General features: G+C 41.7%; 1 protein-coding gene across 4 annotated transcripts in view; it reads left to right on the plus strand.

Moving 5' to 3' along the window:
• Positions 1 to 17,040, plus strand: part of NDST2 (N-deacetylase and N-sulfotransferase 2) — a 126,678-nt gene that overhangs the window by 90,417 nt on the left and 19,221 nt on the right. For all 4 annotated transcript variants that reach the window (XM_058029332.1, XM_058029331.1, XM_058029330.1 and 1 more), the window contains one exon: positions 12,347 to 13,741. In XM_058029332.1, the coding sequence (XP_057885315.1) occupies positions 12,749 to 13,741 (993 nt within the window). In that variant the 5' untranslated portion in view covers positions 12,347 to 12,748. The remainder of the gene's footprint in view (positions 1 to 12,346; positions 13,742 to 17,040) is intronic.

The following is a 17,040-nucleotide window of genomic DNA, read 5'->3' on the forward strand; positions in this document are numbered from 1 at the left end:
GTATAAGAAAACAGCATGTCTTCCAAAAATGTTTTACCTTTATATTTCTAAATACCATATAGAAATATGGTAGCTATATTCTATATTCTAGCTATAATTCTATATTCTATAATTCTATATTCTAGCTGCCAAATTATTATATGAGAGTTAAGTAGACCAAATAATTAGAGTTAAAATTAATTTCAGTATTTAACTTCTAAAATTAATGTCTAAAATTTTATAATATGTTTATCATTATATATTTTTTAGTAACATAGCTCGTCAAAATTGCTGTCTAGCTAAAAATTATTTATTCTGGTGTTTTGTCTGCAATGAAGAAGGTAGGAAACTTCAGAGTTGGGATCCAGACTGTCTTTGTTCTCTCATTTGCAACACTGTTGAATAGAAAAAGGAGGAAAACATAATGTCTGGAAGTACAGTGTTAATCTGAGGCTATGAGAAAGCATTAATTATTTAGTTATACTGTTGCTGCAAAGTGGAGTTTGAATTAATTGAATGCTAAATGCAGTTGTTCTCTCCCATCACATACATGCACAAGATATAGTGTTAAATGATCTGAAAACTATAAAGTATCTGTTACTTCAGTGACATCAATTAGCACATTTGAACTTGGGATTTCGACATTAATGATGAAATTTCAGCGTTTATAATGTTTCTTGAGATTATTCTTTAATTCAGGTAATCGAAACTGTCAACTAACTAATACCACTTTTGTCTCTGTGTGGGACATGGTTCACAATTTAAAGGGCAGAAAGCCCTGTTGGAAGGTAGTTGAGACAATTTTACTCTTTACATGATGTAGCTCTAGCCTTCCATTGCTCCAGAACACTTTGTTCTAGACGAAGGAGAGGGATGAACGCAGTGAGTACAGCAAGCGTGTTAGCTTTTCACAACCAAACCAGCAGTGCCTTTAGTCGGGATATGGATGCAGTAATGTTGCAATGTGTCTGGACTGTTGTGTGACATGGTGAATTTCAGAGGTCCAGACTGTATGAGCCCTCCTCTATCAGCACTAAATGCATAAGCTGTAAGCATGCTGGCCTGTTTCTGGTGGAATTCGTCTTTGAAGAGGAAGTTGTTGAGCCTTTTAGACCATGTTTCTTTTGGTTATTAGAGGAAACTATGATTTTTTAAATGCAGGCAAGCTAGACCTAATGTCATAGGAAAATTCTGTCTTTAGCCAATACGATTGTGCCTCCTTAAGCAATGTGAGCTGTCACTTTCTCTTACTCCCCTCTGACACGCTGTGTGTCCCTCCAGTTATCTCACACTCCCACTCCCCTAGGGTTAGGGTCCTGAAAACCACAAAACCCAAGGCTCCAGCACACTGCAGCTGCAAAAGGCATCCCAAGGGGAACACAGAACTGCCCCAACATGGCTTCCTCCACAGCTTTTTTTCCTTGGAACCAGCCTTAGCCCACGGCTGGGTTTACTGCTCTCCCTAGGGTTAGGGTTACACTTTGCATTTTGTTTCTACTGCCTTGTATTCCTGGAACAGTTTCCCAGTCTCGGCTGCCAAACCCTCCCTCCCTCCCTTTCTCTGCTCTTGTTAACCCATTTCTTCCAGAAATCGTTCCCATGTTGTTAACTTGACTAATTGTCTCTCTTTTGTAGCCTTCCTTTCTTATATCTACTGTTCTGGGTCATCTTTCTTAATGTGAGATAGTACGTATGGCAAGATGGAGTGTATTTTCCCCTATTTTGAGTATTGTTTTCATTAGATCTTCATACAGTGATTAGTTATAAATTCCCCTTTTCATTTTGAGTGCAGAATTTTTCACATAGTTCGCTATTTTCTGTGTCCTGTTAAAGAGCAGGCACATTTTATCTTAACATAATTGCCAGGTTGTGGGGAGTAGTGTCTGTATTACAGCAAGTGCCATCAGCTAGCCTGTCTGCACAGGCAAAGTTCAGCTGTGCTGATCAACCTGCAGGGATGTGGAGTAGGAACACCGGGCTCTGGGCAGGCTGGGTGGTGCTCAGCAGCACTCCTGTCATTGCCCAGCTTCACTGCAGTAATTATCCTGCCATGGCTGTTATTCCCTAGCATGGACAAGCTCACAGAGGCAGGCACGAGATGGATCTGCTTACTGTTGTTAAACCATTTTGTGTCTCTCTCTTTGTGGAACAAGTCTTTCCACAAAAACAAGTGCAAGACCCACCATACTAGTAGAAATACATGTTGGTAAGTGATTATGTTGTTGTATGCAAGTGGTGGATCCAGTTACTGTGCTCTCTGCAGTGCATTTACAGACTGAGTATGTTATACCAGACTAGACCAAAAGAAATGTGCTCTGTCCTGCTGAAGACCTCGCCAGACAGGCAGATGCACATTTCTACTTGGAGAGAATTTTTCTTTTCTGGCAATTCCCTTCATTCTATTCCAACTGAGATAAGGCAATTGGATCACTGATTAAAAAAAAAATAAAATTGTGATGTGCTGTTTTCAGTTCACCTATTTGAACTAAGCTTAAAATTTAATAAGAAAGCCAAAGAATCCCTGAAAACATTATTGTTGTGTTAGACTAAGTTTCATAATCAACATAATCATGCTTCTTTTTTCTTAAGTCCTACTTCTGATATCATCTGTCCTTGTCTCTTACTGCTACATGTGAAACAGAAATAGTTTCATAATTGTTTTATCCTGTAAATACTTACAAAACTTGTAAAATGGCACAGACTAACGCCATTATTTTGACTCAAAAGTTAAACATGTTTTTTCATTAACAGAAACTATAAGTAAACTTAATATTTGATTTCTTCATGGAAGAAAATTTTCATGCTTCAACACATAAAGTTTTCATGTTAATAATAAAAAATAAATCCATTTTTCAGTAATTGATTGCATTTCATTTTACTGCTACCTGTAAATTTGGGGGAAGAGTCCCCAAGATAGCAGAGTTATTCTCCAAAACCTATAATTGAGCACCTTACAGTTTTCAGTAGCCAGATCAGTTTTACTTCAGCTGTAGTCCAAAATAGAGATCTATATTTTGCTCAGAACTCTTGAGCTTTCCTGACGAAACTTCAGTTTTTTCAGAGGGTAGATTTGATTGCAAATATGGCAGCTTTTTTCCTGAGTTGTCCTGGGTACTGTTAATTAAGATGTTAATGAGGTCCTGGACTTAATTCTGCATGAATGAATATTTTAAGGATGCAGTACTTCATAGCAGAAAAAATCCTACTTGTAAACAGTTGACTAATTAAAAATGTAAGAATATAGCATTCTAGTAATTAAGTCTAGAAAATGGGAGAAAGACTAAAAGCTAGAGGCATGTAATTACAGTACAGTTTAAAATTTATATCTTTGAGATGTGTGTCTTTTCAAAGGAGTTTCTTTTTTGTGAGTTGATTATCTAAAAACAAGGTAGAAAAGGGGAAACAAGGTATGGGGTTGAAATTATTATTTGTGTAGTGAGCATGGCATAGTGTAGGGTATGGAAATAAGTGTGCATTGCCTGTGATTTTGTAACAATTGCAAGCACAGGTGGTTTGAGACAAAATGAAATAATTCCACCCACATGAAGACAGGGAAGTCTAACAACGGTCACAACTTATAATCACCCTGTTTCTCTAGCAGTCTCTGTCCTCCTGTCTCTGTTACATCCTTTGTCTATGGAAAAGTAACAGTGTGTGAAGCTGCTGTGGGGTCCATCAAGGCCATAAGGACCACACTGGGCTGGAGCTGCCTCTCCCCAGCGTGCAGGGGCTCCATCCACCCTCTGCTGGCACAGGCAGCACCCTCAGCAGCAGCACCCAAAGAGCACAACTGCAGAGGCAGGCAGTGCTGGCTGCCAGGTTCAGCCTGGGCTCCAGTCAGCAGGTGAGTGCACAATGATCAGTCAGGGCAGCAGGGCAGAGCATGCTTGTAGCCTGGTTTGAGTCTGGCCTAATCTCAGGTGCAGCTCACAGTTCAGGAAGTGGAGGCTGCTCAGGGCATTCAGAGGCTGTTGGTGGGTGCAGTGCCCCCCATTGAGATCTATTTCTGCCATGATGCTTGTGAAAAAGCAAATAATGACTTTCATTGCCCAGATGGCCGTGAAGGCTTGGAGAGGGCAGTAGAGCACTTTGGATTTGCTCCTGTCTTGTGAAAACCAGACCTCCAGACCATTGTCTCACCCAGCCTGGTAATCTTCAAAGACCTTAATTCATGCCTTTTACACTCATTTTACTTTTCTTCCCATTGTTTCTTTTTTACTCTTTTTGCCTGGGCAGATTTATAGTTTGCTTATATAACTTTTGGCTCTCTCTTTTTTTTTTTCTTATTTTTCCTTTTAAAATTTTTTTAATTTTTTTTCTTTTTCTTTTTTAACAGGAATTTGCGTTCTGTTAAGAGCTGTCTTGCAATAGACAAGCCAGCAGAAATGCAAATATTTTGTTTTCTGAGTCCTGGAGACTTACTTATTTCAATCACACTAAGAGAACTGGATAATTAGGTACTGCAAAGGCTGGGAGATATGCCATGAACATTATGCTGGGTGGAGATCTCATGAGCAGAACATCTCAGTTGGAGGCAGGCAGGAGGGTGCTGCTGTACTAGCTGGGGAACATGTTCTTTTATGAGCTCAGCGCATTCTGACCCTGAATTTTAGTGTAAATACACCAGAGACAGGTGAACACAAGACCTCAAGAGCTTTCCTGAGGTTTTAAGATTTGATAGAGCATACTTAGTGTTCTGGTGTCAGTTTGGATAAACTTTCAGGGTCATGGTATTAAACCTGTTCCCTAATGTCATACGTTCCTAGATAAAACTGATTGTAAAAGATTATCTCCTATGTGTTATGTGACAGGAGGAAGAAGCTGAATATACAACATCAGCCTTTTGTTAATTAAGGTGAAATTTTCTAAGTCCTCATAGGAAGAATGATTAGGCTGCTTTCGTAAATTACAGATAAACTTTCATAATATACATTCTATATTAAGATACTTCAACTCTGACTGACACTGAATTATCTTGGGTTTGCCAGTTTGACTGTATTTCCCTACTTGATTAAGTTACTTAGGAGAAATCACCAGAGAAGACGTTTTGCTTTTTGCAGTAGAATTGTTGATCTGAATTGTGATAAGCAAGGAGCATGAGAGAATGGAAATATGATTCTTGTCCATATCTAATGCGGAAGGAACTGCATCTATTTCCTGTTCCCACAGCTAAGCTGGAGATGTCTGCCGTGATAGAGCATATGTGTTGATTCCTGATGAAAGCAGGGGGCTGAAGATGGTGTATTCCCTCCCTTTGGGGTGACTGAAGAATTTACTTTCCACCTGGGGGTGATAGTGGAACCCTGAAAAAGTTAAAGATAGAATCTAAAATATTAGGCTTTGTGCTTTCCCAGATCAACTGCACCTGCGTAAGCAGTATGATAAATTATATAATTGCTAGATGTGATGATTGTTTAGTAATTAAATGTAATTATTATATAACCATAAGAAGAATAGTGAGAAACTATGTTGGAAATTCAGAGAGGGGCTAAATTTATGTATACAATAGAACAATATAAGTTTAATAATTAACATGAAAGTTATGTAACGATAGAGTATAAAACATGATCATTTCGGATGTATGGTCAGAGTCAGATTTGGGTTGAATATACCCCGATTCCCAGAGCTCTTAATAAAAAGCACCGCATATAATCCCCTGTGATTATGTGTTTTTGAACGCTAACGGGGGGGTTGTAGAGCAGCTTGACTGCCTTTGTGTTGCAAGGCTCTAGCCTGCACTGTCTCTGGCCCTCTGTCCCACAGCTCTGTGTGTCTGGGTGCAGAGAGGAGCTGCTGTCTCATTATCCCCTGCTGTGGGAAAAGGGTGAGGGTCAGAGTGGGCACAGACTTATGTGTCAGGAAAGGTGCAAAACAGAAGGAGAGGTATGGCCAGAATGTTCTTCTGGTGGCCTGATCCCTAGACTTGAAAGGCTCAGTACCATGTGAAATGGAACAATGGATACTCCCCTTCAGTTATCTCTGAGGAAAGTGCCTCCTTTCTCTCTGGTGAGCAGTTGCATTACAGAGACCTGTGCATCCCCAGAGCACTTACACTCCCTTAGCTGGTGTAAAGCTCTGACTTGTGTGAGGACTTCCACTGCTATAATACCTGTAGTCTTTCCTTTTCATTTCAGCAGAGCTGTGCTCCTGCCAAGCTACCTGTTATGTCTATTAAGCAGCATCAGTGACTGCTGAAGGCTGAAATTTTATTTATTTGATTTTTAACAATTCTTCAGGTTCCTTATTTGGAGATCTTTAGCAGGCTGAAAATAAAAGACAACAAACTGTTTTCCTTTCCCAAATTTGTCCTATGCTGAGGCTGTGAAACTTGTGGAAGCTTGTGGTTCTGACATTTAACTTGAGGGAATACACCAGTGTAGAAGTCTGAAATTCCCTTGCTTTGGAAAATAAGGTCAGTTGTAATGACCCTAAGCAGTGAGTGTATTATGATGGGGAGAAGGCAGAGAGCTGAAAACGAGATTTCCTGGGAGCTCTTAGGAGGAGGATCTTTATGTTTTCAGGGAAGGGACTGGTTACTAACAGGCAGTGCTGGGCCATGCCTCTGTCACTGGCATGTGAAGGAGTAAACCTGTTGTTTATTTCTTTTTGTAATATAAAAGAGCAAGGGAACAAAGATCTGCTGCAAACAAAGGTATCTATTATGTACCCAAACACCAAGAACCTTGCAGGAGTCCTGAGGTCTCTGTGCAGCCCTCTGCGAAGCTCGCCTGGAGCCAGCCTCTCCAAGATCTCTGCCCTCATGTTGTCTTCAGACTTCATTGCACTGGCACAAGGGTAAATTCATGGCTGCAGTTGGGTTTCCACCAGGCTGGGATGAGAGGAGTGCATGCAGATCTGTTTAGCATGGACTGCAGTTTGTTGCTCTTGCAGAAGGTGTGAAGTTACTTCACACAGTAAGTAGACAGTACTTACCTCTCTAGGGGTGATAATAAAAGAATTAAAATAATTATTTCTTCATCACACAGGTCATCTCCTCTTACCTCAGACTGGCACATTTCAAGCCTGCTGGTCAGCTGGCTGCTTTCTGGCTCAGCACAGGTCTGTACTGAGAGGCTTTTCCTGCATGGAGACTTGCCCAAGCAAAACACAGAACTGGCTGGAGACTGCAGCCCTGTCTGTCAGAGCAGCATGGGCACCATTAGTGTTTCTTGTGTCTTTGATCTGAATTTTGTATTCCTTAGGCAGTCTCTCATGGCAGGATTTGACTGGCAGTGCATGTTAGCTGAAACACATGGCCAGAGCCCAAAAAGAGCATGGCAATTTCATTGCAATGTGGCTGTGATTTTCACAATGTTTTTTCTACCCAATATGTGAAATACAAGCAGCATTCATTCTCCTGAGCTTTATTCTAATTCTTTTGCTGTGTGGCTTGCTGTGTTTTGCTGACACTACTTACCAGGTTCCCCATCTTTGTGAGAGGGGCTCTACCTGGAGGTCTGGCATACAGATACCACCACAGACAAAGAGAGAGGGGCTGTGGTATCTCAGAATGGAGCAGACTAATGAGGAATTTTGTGTCTTGATGACACCATTAAAGTGGAATGGGTTGGAAAATCAATCAGATTCCTTCTCTGATTACTGTGTAACTCAATTACTGCAGTCTCCCTAGGGCCCAAGGCAACAAGCATCTCACAGGAAGTGCAGAAGAAAGGCCTCTGAAATAGAGCTATTGCGGACAAAGGCAAGATCTTGCTGCTGTGCATTCCAGACAGAGACATTATATTATGAATAATGAAAAGGGCTGGGGAAATGTACTGGTGACACTGGGGTTTGGGTGGTAGGACCTTCTGTAGCTCAGCTGGGAATGCATTGACAGTTCTTGATAAAAGTGTCAGATGATACCCAGTATCTTCCATGTACCTTGGCATGAATGTACCAGAAGCTCCAAATACTCATATTCTGGTCAGTGGTTTTGGGTAAGTGCTGGTCCTGAGCATTTGTACTGATCTCCCATAATCATTTCCAAACACTGGAAATATCTGGAGATCAGATGTTAAAACCACAGGGTTGAGGTTGTTATCTTGCTTTCATATCACATCAGTTGCTATGTGGTTAAGCAGGTGATAATTCAAAAAGCAGTTTATGTTTCACATTAACACTGTATATCATTAGGAAACAGAGCATCTAAGCCTTTGTCTTAATTTTGGTGATCTGTGGGATATCTGACCTTACAGCTGATGCTCTCTGATTTAGAGATGCTTTTCTGGCAGGATGTGTGTCTGCTGAGCCTGCGTCCTTGGACCTCTGAACATTCTTGCTGTGCATTCTGACTGCCACCTCCCTCAATTCACACTGAGGCAGTCCTGGCAGGAGTTCAGTGTGGACCTCAATTTATCTAGAAACCTGGGTTTTTTTTGTGGTGTTAGATTCCCAGGAGTGATGTCAAAAGAGGACACAGGTATTTCTTTTCCTTTAAGAGGGAATAATTTTCACTGTAGTTCTTTTTTTTTTTTTCTTTTCTTTCTCCAGTATAGATATTTCTCAGCTTTTCGGGTATGACTGGTTTCTGACAGTTCTCTCACCTTGTAATATAAATTTTATTCAGTGTATCTGTTTGTTGCTTTTTTTCCTCTTTTAGTTTGAACCTAAACCAGCTGATGCAGTCCCCAAAGAAAGAAATGCATCCCGTGCCAGCTGGCGTGCCCTCTGGCTGTGAAGCCTTGTTGAAGAGATCGGAGCTGACAGATTCTTGAGCAGCAATCTGATACAGGCCTTTTTTTTAATTTGCTTTTTTGAGCTCACCCTTGTAACAAATGGGGGCTTGTTTCGGAGCTTCGCTAGAGGCTTGAATGGAATCATTGTTATCAAAACACTGCAGTGATTCATAAGTGCCCAGCAAAGGGGGTTCGTCTCCCTGGTGCCCCTCAGCTGGGCACTGCAGGTGTGGCAGCCTAGCTTAAACTCTGGTTTCATTCTTATGCTATGGAATAATCCAGTGGTCCTGTGATTTTCATCTTTAAACTGATAACTGGGAGACTGAAGCTACAGTTCTTTGCAAAACAGAGTCAGTTCAAAAGTTAAAATTAGGTTGGAGAGATGAATGAGTCCAGCCAGGGAAGAGAAGTGTTTTCCATGTTGATGCTTTGGGGATAAAGAGCTGTAAAAGTAGAACCTTGCCAGGCTTTTGCATAAATCAACATCTTCTTGATTTTCTTACCTTTACCCTGGTGTTTAGATTACAAATTCTACCCCAGAAACACTTGCTTGGAAATTCATAGAAGTAAAACTTGGGCTCCTGAGTTCCTCTTTACATTATTTTCTCCTGCAAAAACAATTTTGTGTCTAATACATGTTAAGATAGTGAATCTTTAAATCCTAATAGTTTTTGTGTTTCTGTTCTATTCAGTGGGATTGACAAGCAAAAGGAAGTGAGTTATTTGGGGATGCAATAACTTGGAATTTTCAGGTTTCTCCATCAAAACTGACTATTACTGGAATCTGAGTGAAGTATTCAGCATGAATTTGTTGCACAGGAGTAGAATGAAGATCACTTCTCACACATGCAGCATTGTGATGTGCATGGAGCTGTGTATTACTCTGTCTTACAAGGAATTCACCTCATAAAAAAGATACAGCATTCTTTGTATGTTTCTCTTTTACCTCTCTCTGCCCTGCTGAATTCTGCCTCTGCTGGCTTCCGCCCCTCTGCAGCTTTGAATCTGTAATCCCAAGCAGGAAGGTGCAGATTCAGTGAGATGGGAAGGGCTTGTTGTGGAGTTGGAAAGGCTATTTTCCTGGCTGCTTTTGGAAGGTGGCACATGATTTGGGGTACTAGGCTGATACATTTGAATTCCTGGTGTATTACCGGGACTGAACTTGACTTGAGAAGTCATGTTCTATGCTCTGTCCTGGGAATCATATATTCAAAATCAGTAGCAAGAAAAAGAAAAATCTATACAAGTTCTGGTTTTTACATCTTCACATAGTTATTTCTCACTTTCTCTTCCCTGTCCTTTTTCCAGTAAGTAGTTAACAGTATGTAGAGACAAAACTGAAAGATGCTAAGTTGTCTATGTATTTGCAGTGACCCTGTGGCAGGAAGGAATGGTGAATCTGACTCCATGTTCTCAGAAGGCTAATTTATTATTTTATGATACCTTATTATATTAAAGAATACTATACTAAAGAATACAGAAAGGATACTTACAGAAGGCTAAAAAGATAATAATGAGAACTCGTGGCTCTTTCCAGAGTCTCGACACAGCTTGACCCCAATTGGCCAAAGAGTGAAAACAACACACACCAGAAACCAATGAAACAATCACCTCTTGGATAAACAATCTCCAAACACGGTCCACATGAGCAAAACAGAGGAGAAGCAAATGAGATAGTTATTGTTTTCATTTGTCTCTGAGGCTTCTTAGCTTCCCAGGAGAAAAATCCTGGGCGAAGGGATTTTTCAGAAGATGTGAATGTGACAGTCTGTGATGAAGAAAACACAGCTTATTGTTGCTGACTGAGCTGGATTTCCAAAGTCAGCTCTGTCATTACAGAGGGCCATTTGGGAATGGAGACCCCAATCCATTTGGAATCTTGGGAACAGGGATAATTCTACCAAAAATCCTGATCCTGCTGCATTGCAGTGCAACCTTCAGTAAGTTTTGCTGTGTCTCAGTTTCTCCAGTGGAAAATTATTTGTGTGATATAATTTATATTAATAGTCTACAGCTATTCAGAAAACCTCATCAGGGCTAAGATTTCATTGTGCACTGCACAAACCAGTCCCTGCTCTGCTGAGCTTATAGCAGAGGTGTTGTTTGAGATAATACTTAATGATCATCATAAGGCTTGTGTAAAGAGCACTCTGACTCTCTTCCATCTGCTGTCATAAAGTTAGCAGTATTATATCTCTTCGTATAAAATCTGCCTGTGGTTTTTGTCTCTGCTTCAAGCTGCACCAACAGTTAAAAAAACAGCCTGGTGGGAGTCTTTAGAGTGGGACTTTTGGCCTCATCTATGAACTGGTATTTTCCCTGACTCAGAAGGACTTTTTTCCATCTAGTAATACACATTACAAAATAAGCATCTGTCGCACAAGTAGTTCCTTTTCTAGTGGAGCTGGTTGTTAGAAACCCTTGGCTTTACTATATAAGAAACTTATGTATGCCTTGAACTCACAGATTAACTAGTCTTCTCATATTCTTTGTTATATCAGAATAGTAGAAATAGAAAAGCTCAAAAATGGGAGAAGGATGAAGATGTCTTTTAGCAATATTATTTGCTATTGCTTTCTTGTGCCTCCTGGTGTTGCAAGCTGTGCCAGTTGAGCAGGTGGTTAGAGGGTTTGTATGTGGTGGAGCACATCTGCAGGAGTTAAGGGGGTGACAAAAAAAGCTTTTTAAAGATAAAAGGTGGTTTAATTTTTACAAAGAAGTCATCACGAGCATGACGGATTTGGTGAGCAATATCTGGCATTGAGGGTGCTTTTGCATTGTTCTGGGAGAGGCAGGAGGTGTGCCCCAAAAATGTGCTCGTATTCCAGGAAAGGAACCAGGGTGTTGCTAAGGGTAAGTCACACTGCTGATGGGGGAGAGAAGACTCCACTGCAAGTTTTACTTTGGTTTTAAACAAAGGAGAAATTTAGTTCTTTTCTCTGGTGTTTGTTTTGGATTATTTGTTGGCTTTCTTAGGCACTTTTCCTGGAAAAATAGCAACATATGGTGAAATAGTCTGCTGCCATAAACACAAAGCAGGAGGTGAGAGAGCTTCGTAACAAGAGGCTTTCATGTATTTGAGACCAACCCAAATTTATTTTGTGCTGTTGGTGGTTTAAAATTGGCTTCATATTCTTCAGTGGCATATGAGAGAAGGTGATGAAGGTTTCAGGAGATGTTTCATCTCCAACTGCCACTGAATCAGTTGGCAACCTTTAAGTGTGCAGTGTGTCCCCCGCCCTCTCTGCTGCCTGAGGGATGAAGCCTCTCCAGAGCTGTATTTTGTGACCTCTGGAAGAAGGTGAGTTCCCAGGACAAATAGAGACAGCCTTGCAGAGAGTGCTCTCTCCTCCTCTTGTTAGCTTTGAAATATAGGTTAGAATAAAAGGGTTTCATGTTTTCTGTCCAGTGGCTTTCAGAGGGCTGGGGGAAGGCCAGGTACTTGGCTCTGTATGCTGTAGTGTGTGAGAATCTCACCCAAGGTGAATGTTGAATTGCTGTCAGGACCTTTCTTCCAAAGGCCATTTGGTTGTTGTGTCAAGCTCCCACACAAATGGGATGTGACACTTCCCAGGGACCAGACCTGCAGATGGGCAAGTGATGCTGGCCCCCTATCTCCCTCTAGTCCTGCCATTCAGCCTGTTAAATGCTGGAGTCATACTGAGAATTGACTTTTTCTTTTTAAATTGCAGGATGCAGGAAGAAGATGCCACCATGTGAATGTGAAACACCTAAATGAGAAACAGGACACATGGGAAGGCTGAACTGAAACTGCCTGTGCACAGAATGACAGACTGATTTGCTACTGGAGACGAGATTCTGGAAACCTTGTTCTTCCAGAGACTTCTGAGTGAGAGGAGAGGAGCCTGAGGAAGCGCACAAAAGAGCGATGGGAATTGAGGGCCATGGTTACCTGAGATAAATGGCAGATCTCTGGGAGTCTCGCCTTGTAGCTGTTTGCTTTAGCTTTTTTTCTCTCTGCAGCTGCACTTTCTTTTTTGTGAGCCGCTGCTGGGCACTGCCACGGCGCCACTGGAGATTCCAAGCGCGCCGTGGGTCTGGAGCGTGAGGAGGGGTGAGCCGCCCGCCTCACCATGATTCAGCTGTGGAAAGTGGTGCGGCACGTGCGACAGCTGGAGCTGCACAGATTGATCCTGCTGCTCATTGCCTTCAGCCTGATCTCCATGTGCATCCTGGCCTATTACGTCACTAACAGCCCCAAAATCAAGGAGCCGCCGCCCCTGCCCTTCAGTGACTGCAGCAGCCAGCACCGCGTCTTGATCCCACCGCAAGCCAGCTGGAGGCTCACCAAGTCTGTGGACACGTCGCGCACAGATCCCGTGGTGCTCGTCTTTGTGGAAAGCATTTACTCCCAGCTCGGGCAGGAAATAGTGGCCATCCTGGAATCCAGCCGGTTCAAATACAGGACAGAGATCGCCCCTGGCAAAGGGGATATGCCCACCCTGACAGACAAAGATAGAGGACGCTATGCTCTAATTATCTATGAGAACATCCTTAAATATGTGAATCTAGATGCTTGGAACCGAGAGCTGCTAGACAAATACTGTGTAGAGTATGGAGTGGGAATTATAGGCTTTTTCAAAGCTAATGAGAACAGCCTGCTCAGTGCACAACTCAAGGGTTTCCCCCTATTCCTACATTCCAACTTGGGGCTGCGGGACTATCACATCAATCCTAGTGCTCCCCTGCTCTATGTCACCCGGGCTAATGAGGTGGAGCAGGGTCCTCTGCCTGGTGATGACTGGACTGTGTTTCAGTCAAACCACAGCACCTATGAGCCAGTGCTGTTGGCCAGCACGAAATCCTCGGAGTCTATTCCTCACCTGGCCACTCACAAAGCCTTGCATGCCACAGTGATGCAGGACCTGGGTCTGCATGATGGGATCCAGCGGGTTCTCTTCGGCAATAACCTCAATTTCTGGCTGCACAAACTCATTTTTGTGGATGCCATTGCCTACTTGACTGGCAAACGCCTCTGTCTGACGCTTGATCGCTATATCCTTGTTGACATCGATGATATATTTGTGGGAAAAGAGGGCACTCGCATGAAAGTGTCTGATGTAGAGGTAAAATCCTAGAGTACATACCTCCAGAGGTTCTAGACAGATTTCTGGTTTGTATGGTGTACTGGGAAAGTCAAGGTGGCATTTAATTTGAGGGAAAGCATTGATTGCTGCAGTCGTACTCATCTTATACAGAGAATTAGCCTGCAGAGATGCCGAGGCACCGTGTGAGATCCTCTCAGCAGTTTTGCAGGTTTAAATGGAGCACTTTAGGAGCTGGCCTCTCTCAGTTTAAGAGGAAGGTGCCTGTGGTTGTCTATCCTGTCTCCTCTTTGATGTAAGGAGCAAGTATATGCAGGTTTCCTATGCCAACCTATTTGTAGCTGTAAACTCTGCTGTTCAAAAGGAAAAAGCAAGTTGTGTTAGAACAGAACAGAAGAATGTGTTTATTATTATTTGTGATGTGTATAAGCTGTATATATTATATTGCAAAAGTGTAGGCCAGTCCATGCAGTGTGAATTCATACAGTCTGTATGTTAGCAATCTAGCTTTTCAACACACAACTAAATTGGGAAAGGAAGGGTTTTCTCTTACCCTTTGTACCTACCTCATGTCTGCCACCAGCAGCTCTCATCCCTGAGGGAATATCAACAAATTCACCAGAGAAACATGGTCAGACCAAGCCTTCATGAGAACCATCTCTGTAGCCTCACAATTGAAAAACAGACATGCCAGCTCTGTGGTTTGTTTTCCTTGGCACTTCCTCTAATAATACAGTGACCTATTAGGAAAGGTTATGGGTAAGAGACAGATTTTGTGGAGGAGAGGGAACTGAGACAGGCAAAGATAAAAATAAATAGGAAAAAGTTAAATGCTTAAATTCACCTTCTGATTCTCTGTGTCCTTGAAAGTAATGATGAAGTGTTCTGTTAAGTCTGTGATCTGTGTGCGTGTGATGTTTCACGGAGCCAAGGACTTCCCTTTGTATATTCCCCATCAGTTGTGGTTTGTGGCCACTGAGGGAGGTGCACTGCCTGTTTCTCAGGTGTGCTGAGGTTGTCCATGGGTATGGATTCCCAGTCACCACTTCCCCTCAGGTGAGTCCTGGATGGTACCAGCCATGACAGTGGTAAGCTTGTGACAGCAACTGCTTTAGCATGTTTCCAAAACACTTTCAAGGTGAAGCACCCTTTCAACTTACATCCAAGGCACAAAATATTTGAGGCAAAGGTGTAAGAAGAATACTGTTGTAGAGGTTTGGCCCCTTACCCGAACCTTGTCTGTTGCATGTTCCCAAGAGCCCTCTTCCACCTCCCCAGGAGTCTTACCACCTTTTCTCCAGTTTTATGCATCTGTGCAGCATATGTCTTAGTTCATCTCCAAGGTTTTAGGACTTCAAGATTTTATGTTTTATATGGAGTATTTATTTAAGGAAGATGCTAAAATTTTCTTCATTTCACTTCAGTGTTCCTGTGCTTTGAAGTGCTGAAATGTTCTGAAAGAGATTTTGTTTTTCCTTTTTTTTCCTTTTATGAAGGAAAAATGACAATCTTATCTTGGTCCTAAGAAGGCCCTACACCCACTAGTCCAAACTAGCAGAGATTCAGAGATTCTCACCTCTGTAGTGTTTCTGGAGGTTACAGACCCATGTGGGAAGGCAGGATACGTGGCCAAAGCTCTTGGGAACAAGGGCTGCTCTAGTGATGTTATAAACAAACCCAGACAAGATTAGTCCAAAAGATGCTTTGTTTGGGTTTTAACAGGGCAAAATGGAGGAATAATCTGTGATCAGTAAGCAGAGAATCTCAGGCAAAGCAGATAAAACCCAGATTTATCCATTTAAAAGAAGCTCTCTGATTGCAAAGCCACGTGAGGTTAATGAATTTTTATTTTTTAAAAGCGAGAAATAACTACATGGATTTGTTGATAGTCTCTCACCATGGGGAGAGAAGGGGATATAACAGTAACAGAACAGCTGGCATTTTCTTTGGCCTTTTATATGAAAGCTCTGTTTCAGGGCTGATATCTTAACACACAGCTCCTTATCTCAAAGCTTAGATTACAATGGTCAGGGTAGTGGTTTGAAGACTGGATGTTGTGTGAAGGTATAAAATTGACTCTGCTGTCCCAGTGAGCCTCTTTGCCATATGCAGGTCCATAGTCAGAGACCTTCCCAGACAAAACGACTATTAAAAGAAAGCAGAGAATATAATTTGATCAAATGCATGCCCATAGTACATGTCTTACACAGGAGAAATGTTTTTATTTTGATACTTAAAGGAGAGCTGAATAGCTTTCTTCTTTAACAAGAAAAAAAGGAATTGTGCTTGCTTTTACTTTAAAGATGATAACCCTTGAGTTCCTGTTTCTGCTGAAAGGCTGCAGCAGAAGCTTGCAGTCCTCAATAGAAGTGGAACAGTTGGAAGTTGCACAAAGAAAATGTTTTTCCTTTGTAGAGTTTACCAGAGATTTGAGCTGCACATAATTAACAAAACTAAATCTCAGAGAATCCCTTCTCTTCTCAATTTATTCCACATTCAGTCTCTTCTAAAATCATAATCCTTGGAATTTACCAAACCTCCATGGAACTGGCCAACAAAGACAAGCCATTTCTAATGCAAAAGGATCTGGCTTTTGTGATCCTTTCTGGTCATCTTTAGGTATGAGGAAAGAAGATTAAGTAGATGAGTTTTTGCCTCTTTTGCTGGTAATCTCTGCAAGGGCATAAATAGTGAACAATCATTGCAAGTGAGTCTGAGAGCAAGCTAAGTGAAAGTCAAGGACAGTAATTTCATTTTGGATTATGAATGGTGAGGGTGCAGAAGAGAGAACCTAGTGAGGGTGACTGTCAGCCAGCTCTTGCCTTTCTAAATTGTAGAGGATGATCTTACCTGCAGTTGAAGTACTCAGCAATTTTTAACTCCCTGATTCTAAGACTGCAGGGGAGGTAGACGTAGCAGTACCATGAGAGCTTTTTTTTTGCCAATGTTGTTTTGAGCTCTTCCAGTGCTACTGTACACTGCCCAGGGCACTATCTGCCAAGACTGTGTTTCTGCCACATGTTCCTAGAATGGTTTGCATGAGCATTGAGAAGAGGCTGCAAAAGCACTCTGCTTTCCTCCTTCATTTTTTTATCACCTCTTTCTCTTCATTTGCCCATGTACTGTTTTCTTAGAGTCGTGTTTTTTTCTTTTCTGAGCATCTGACTCTCGGCCTTATTTACCTATTTTATTTTGCCTCTTGTTAGAGGGAGCTGAGATAGGTAACATTTAAGGTTTGTGTAGAACAACTAAATTCTCTGCAAACACTTCTGGAAGTTAAAAATTTCTTAGCTTAAAAAGCAAAGTTGCATTAAGATTTA

This window comes from Melospiza georgiana, chromosome 8 (assembly GCF_028018845.1).
Source record: "Melospiza georgiana isolate bMelGeo1 chromosome 8, bMelGeo1.pri, whole genome shotgun sequence".
NCBI classification, from domain to species: domain Eukaryota; kingdom Metazoa; phylum Chordata; class Aves; order Passeriformes; family Passerellidae; genus Melospiza; species Melospiza georgiana.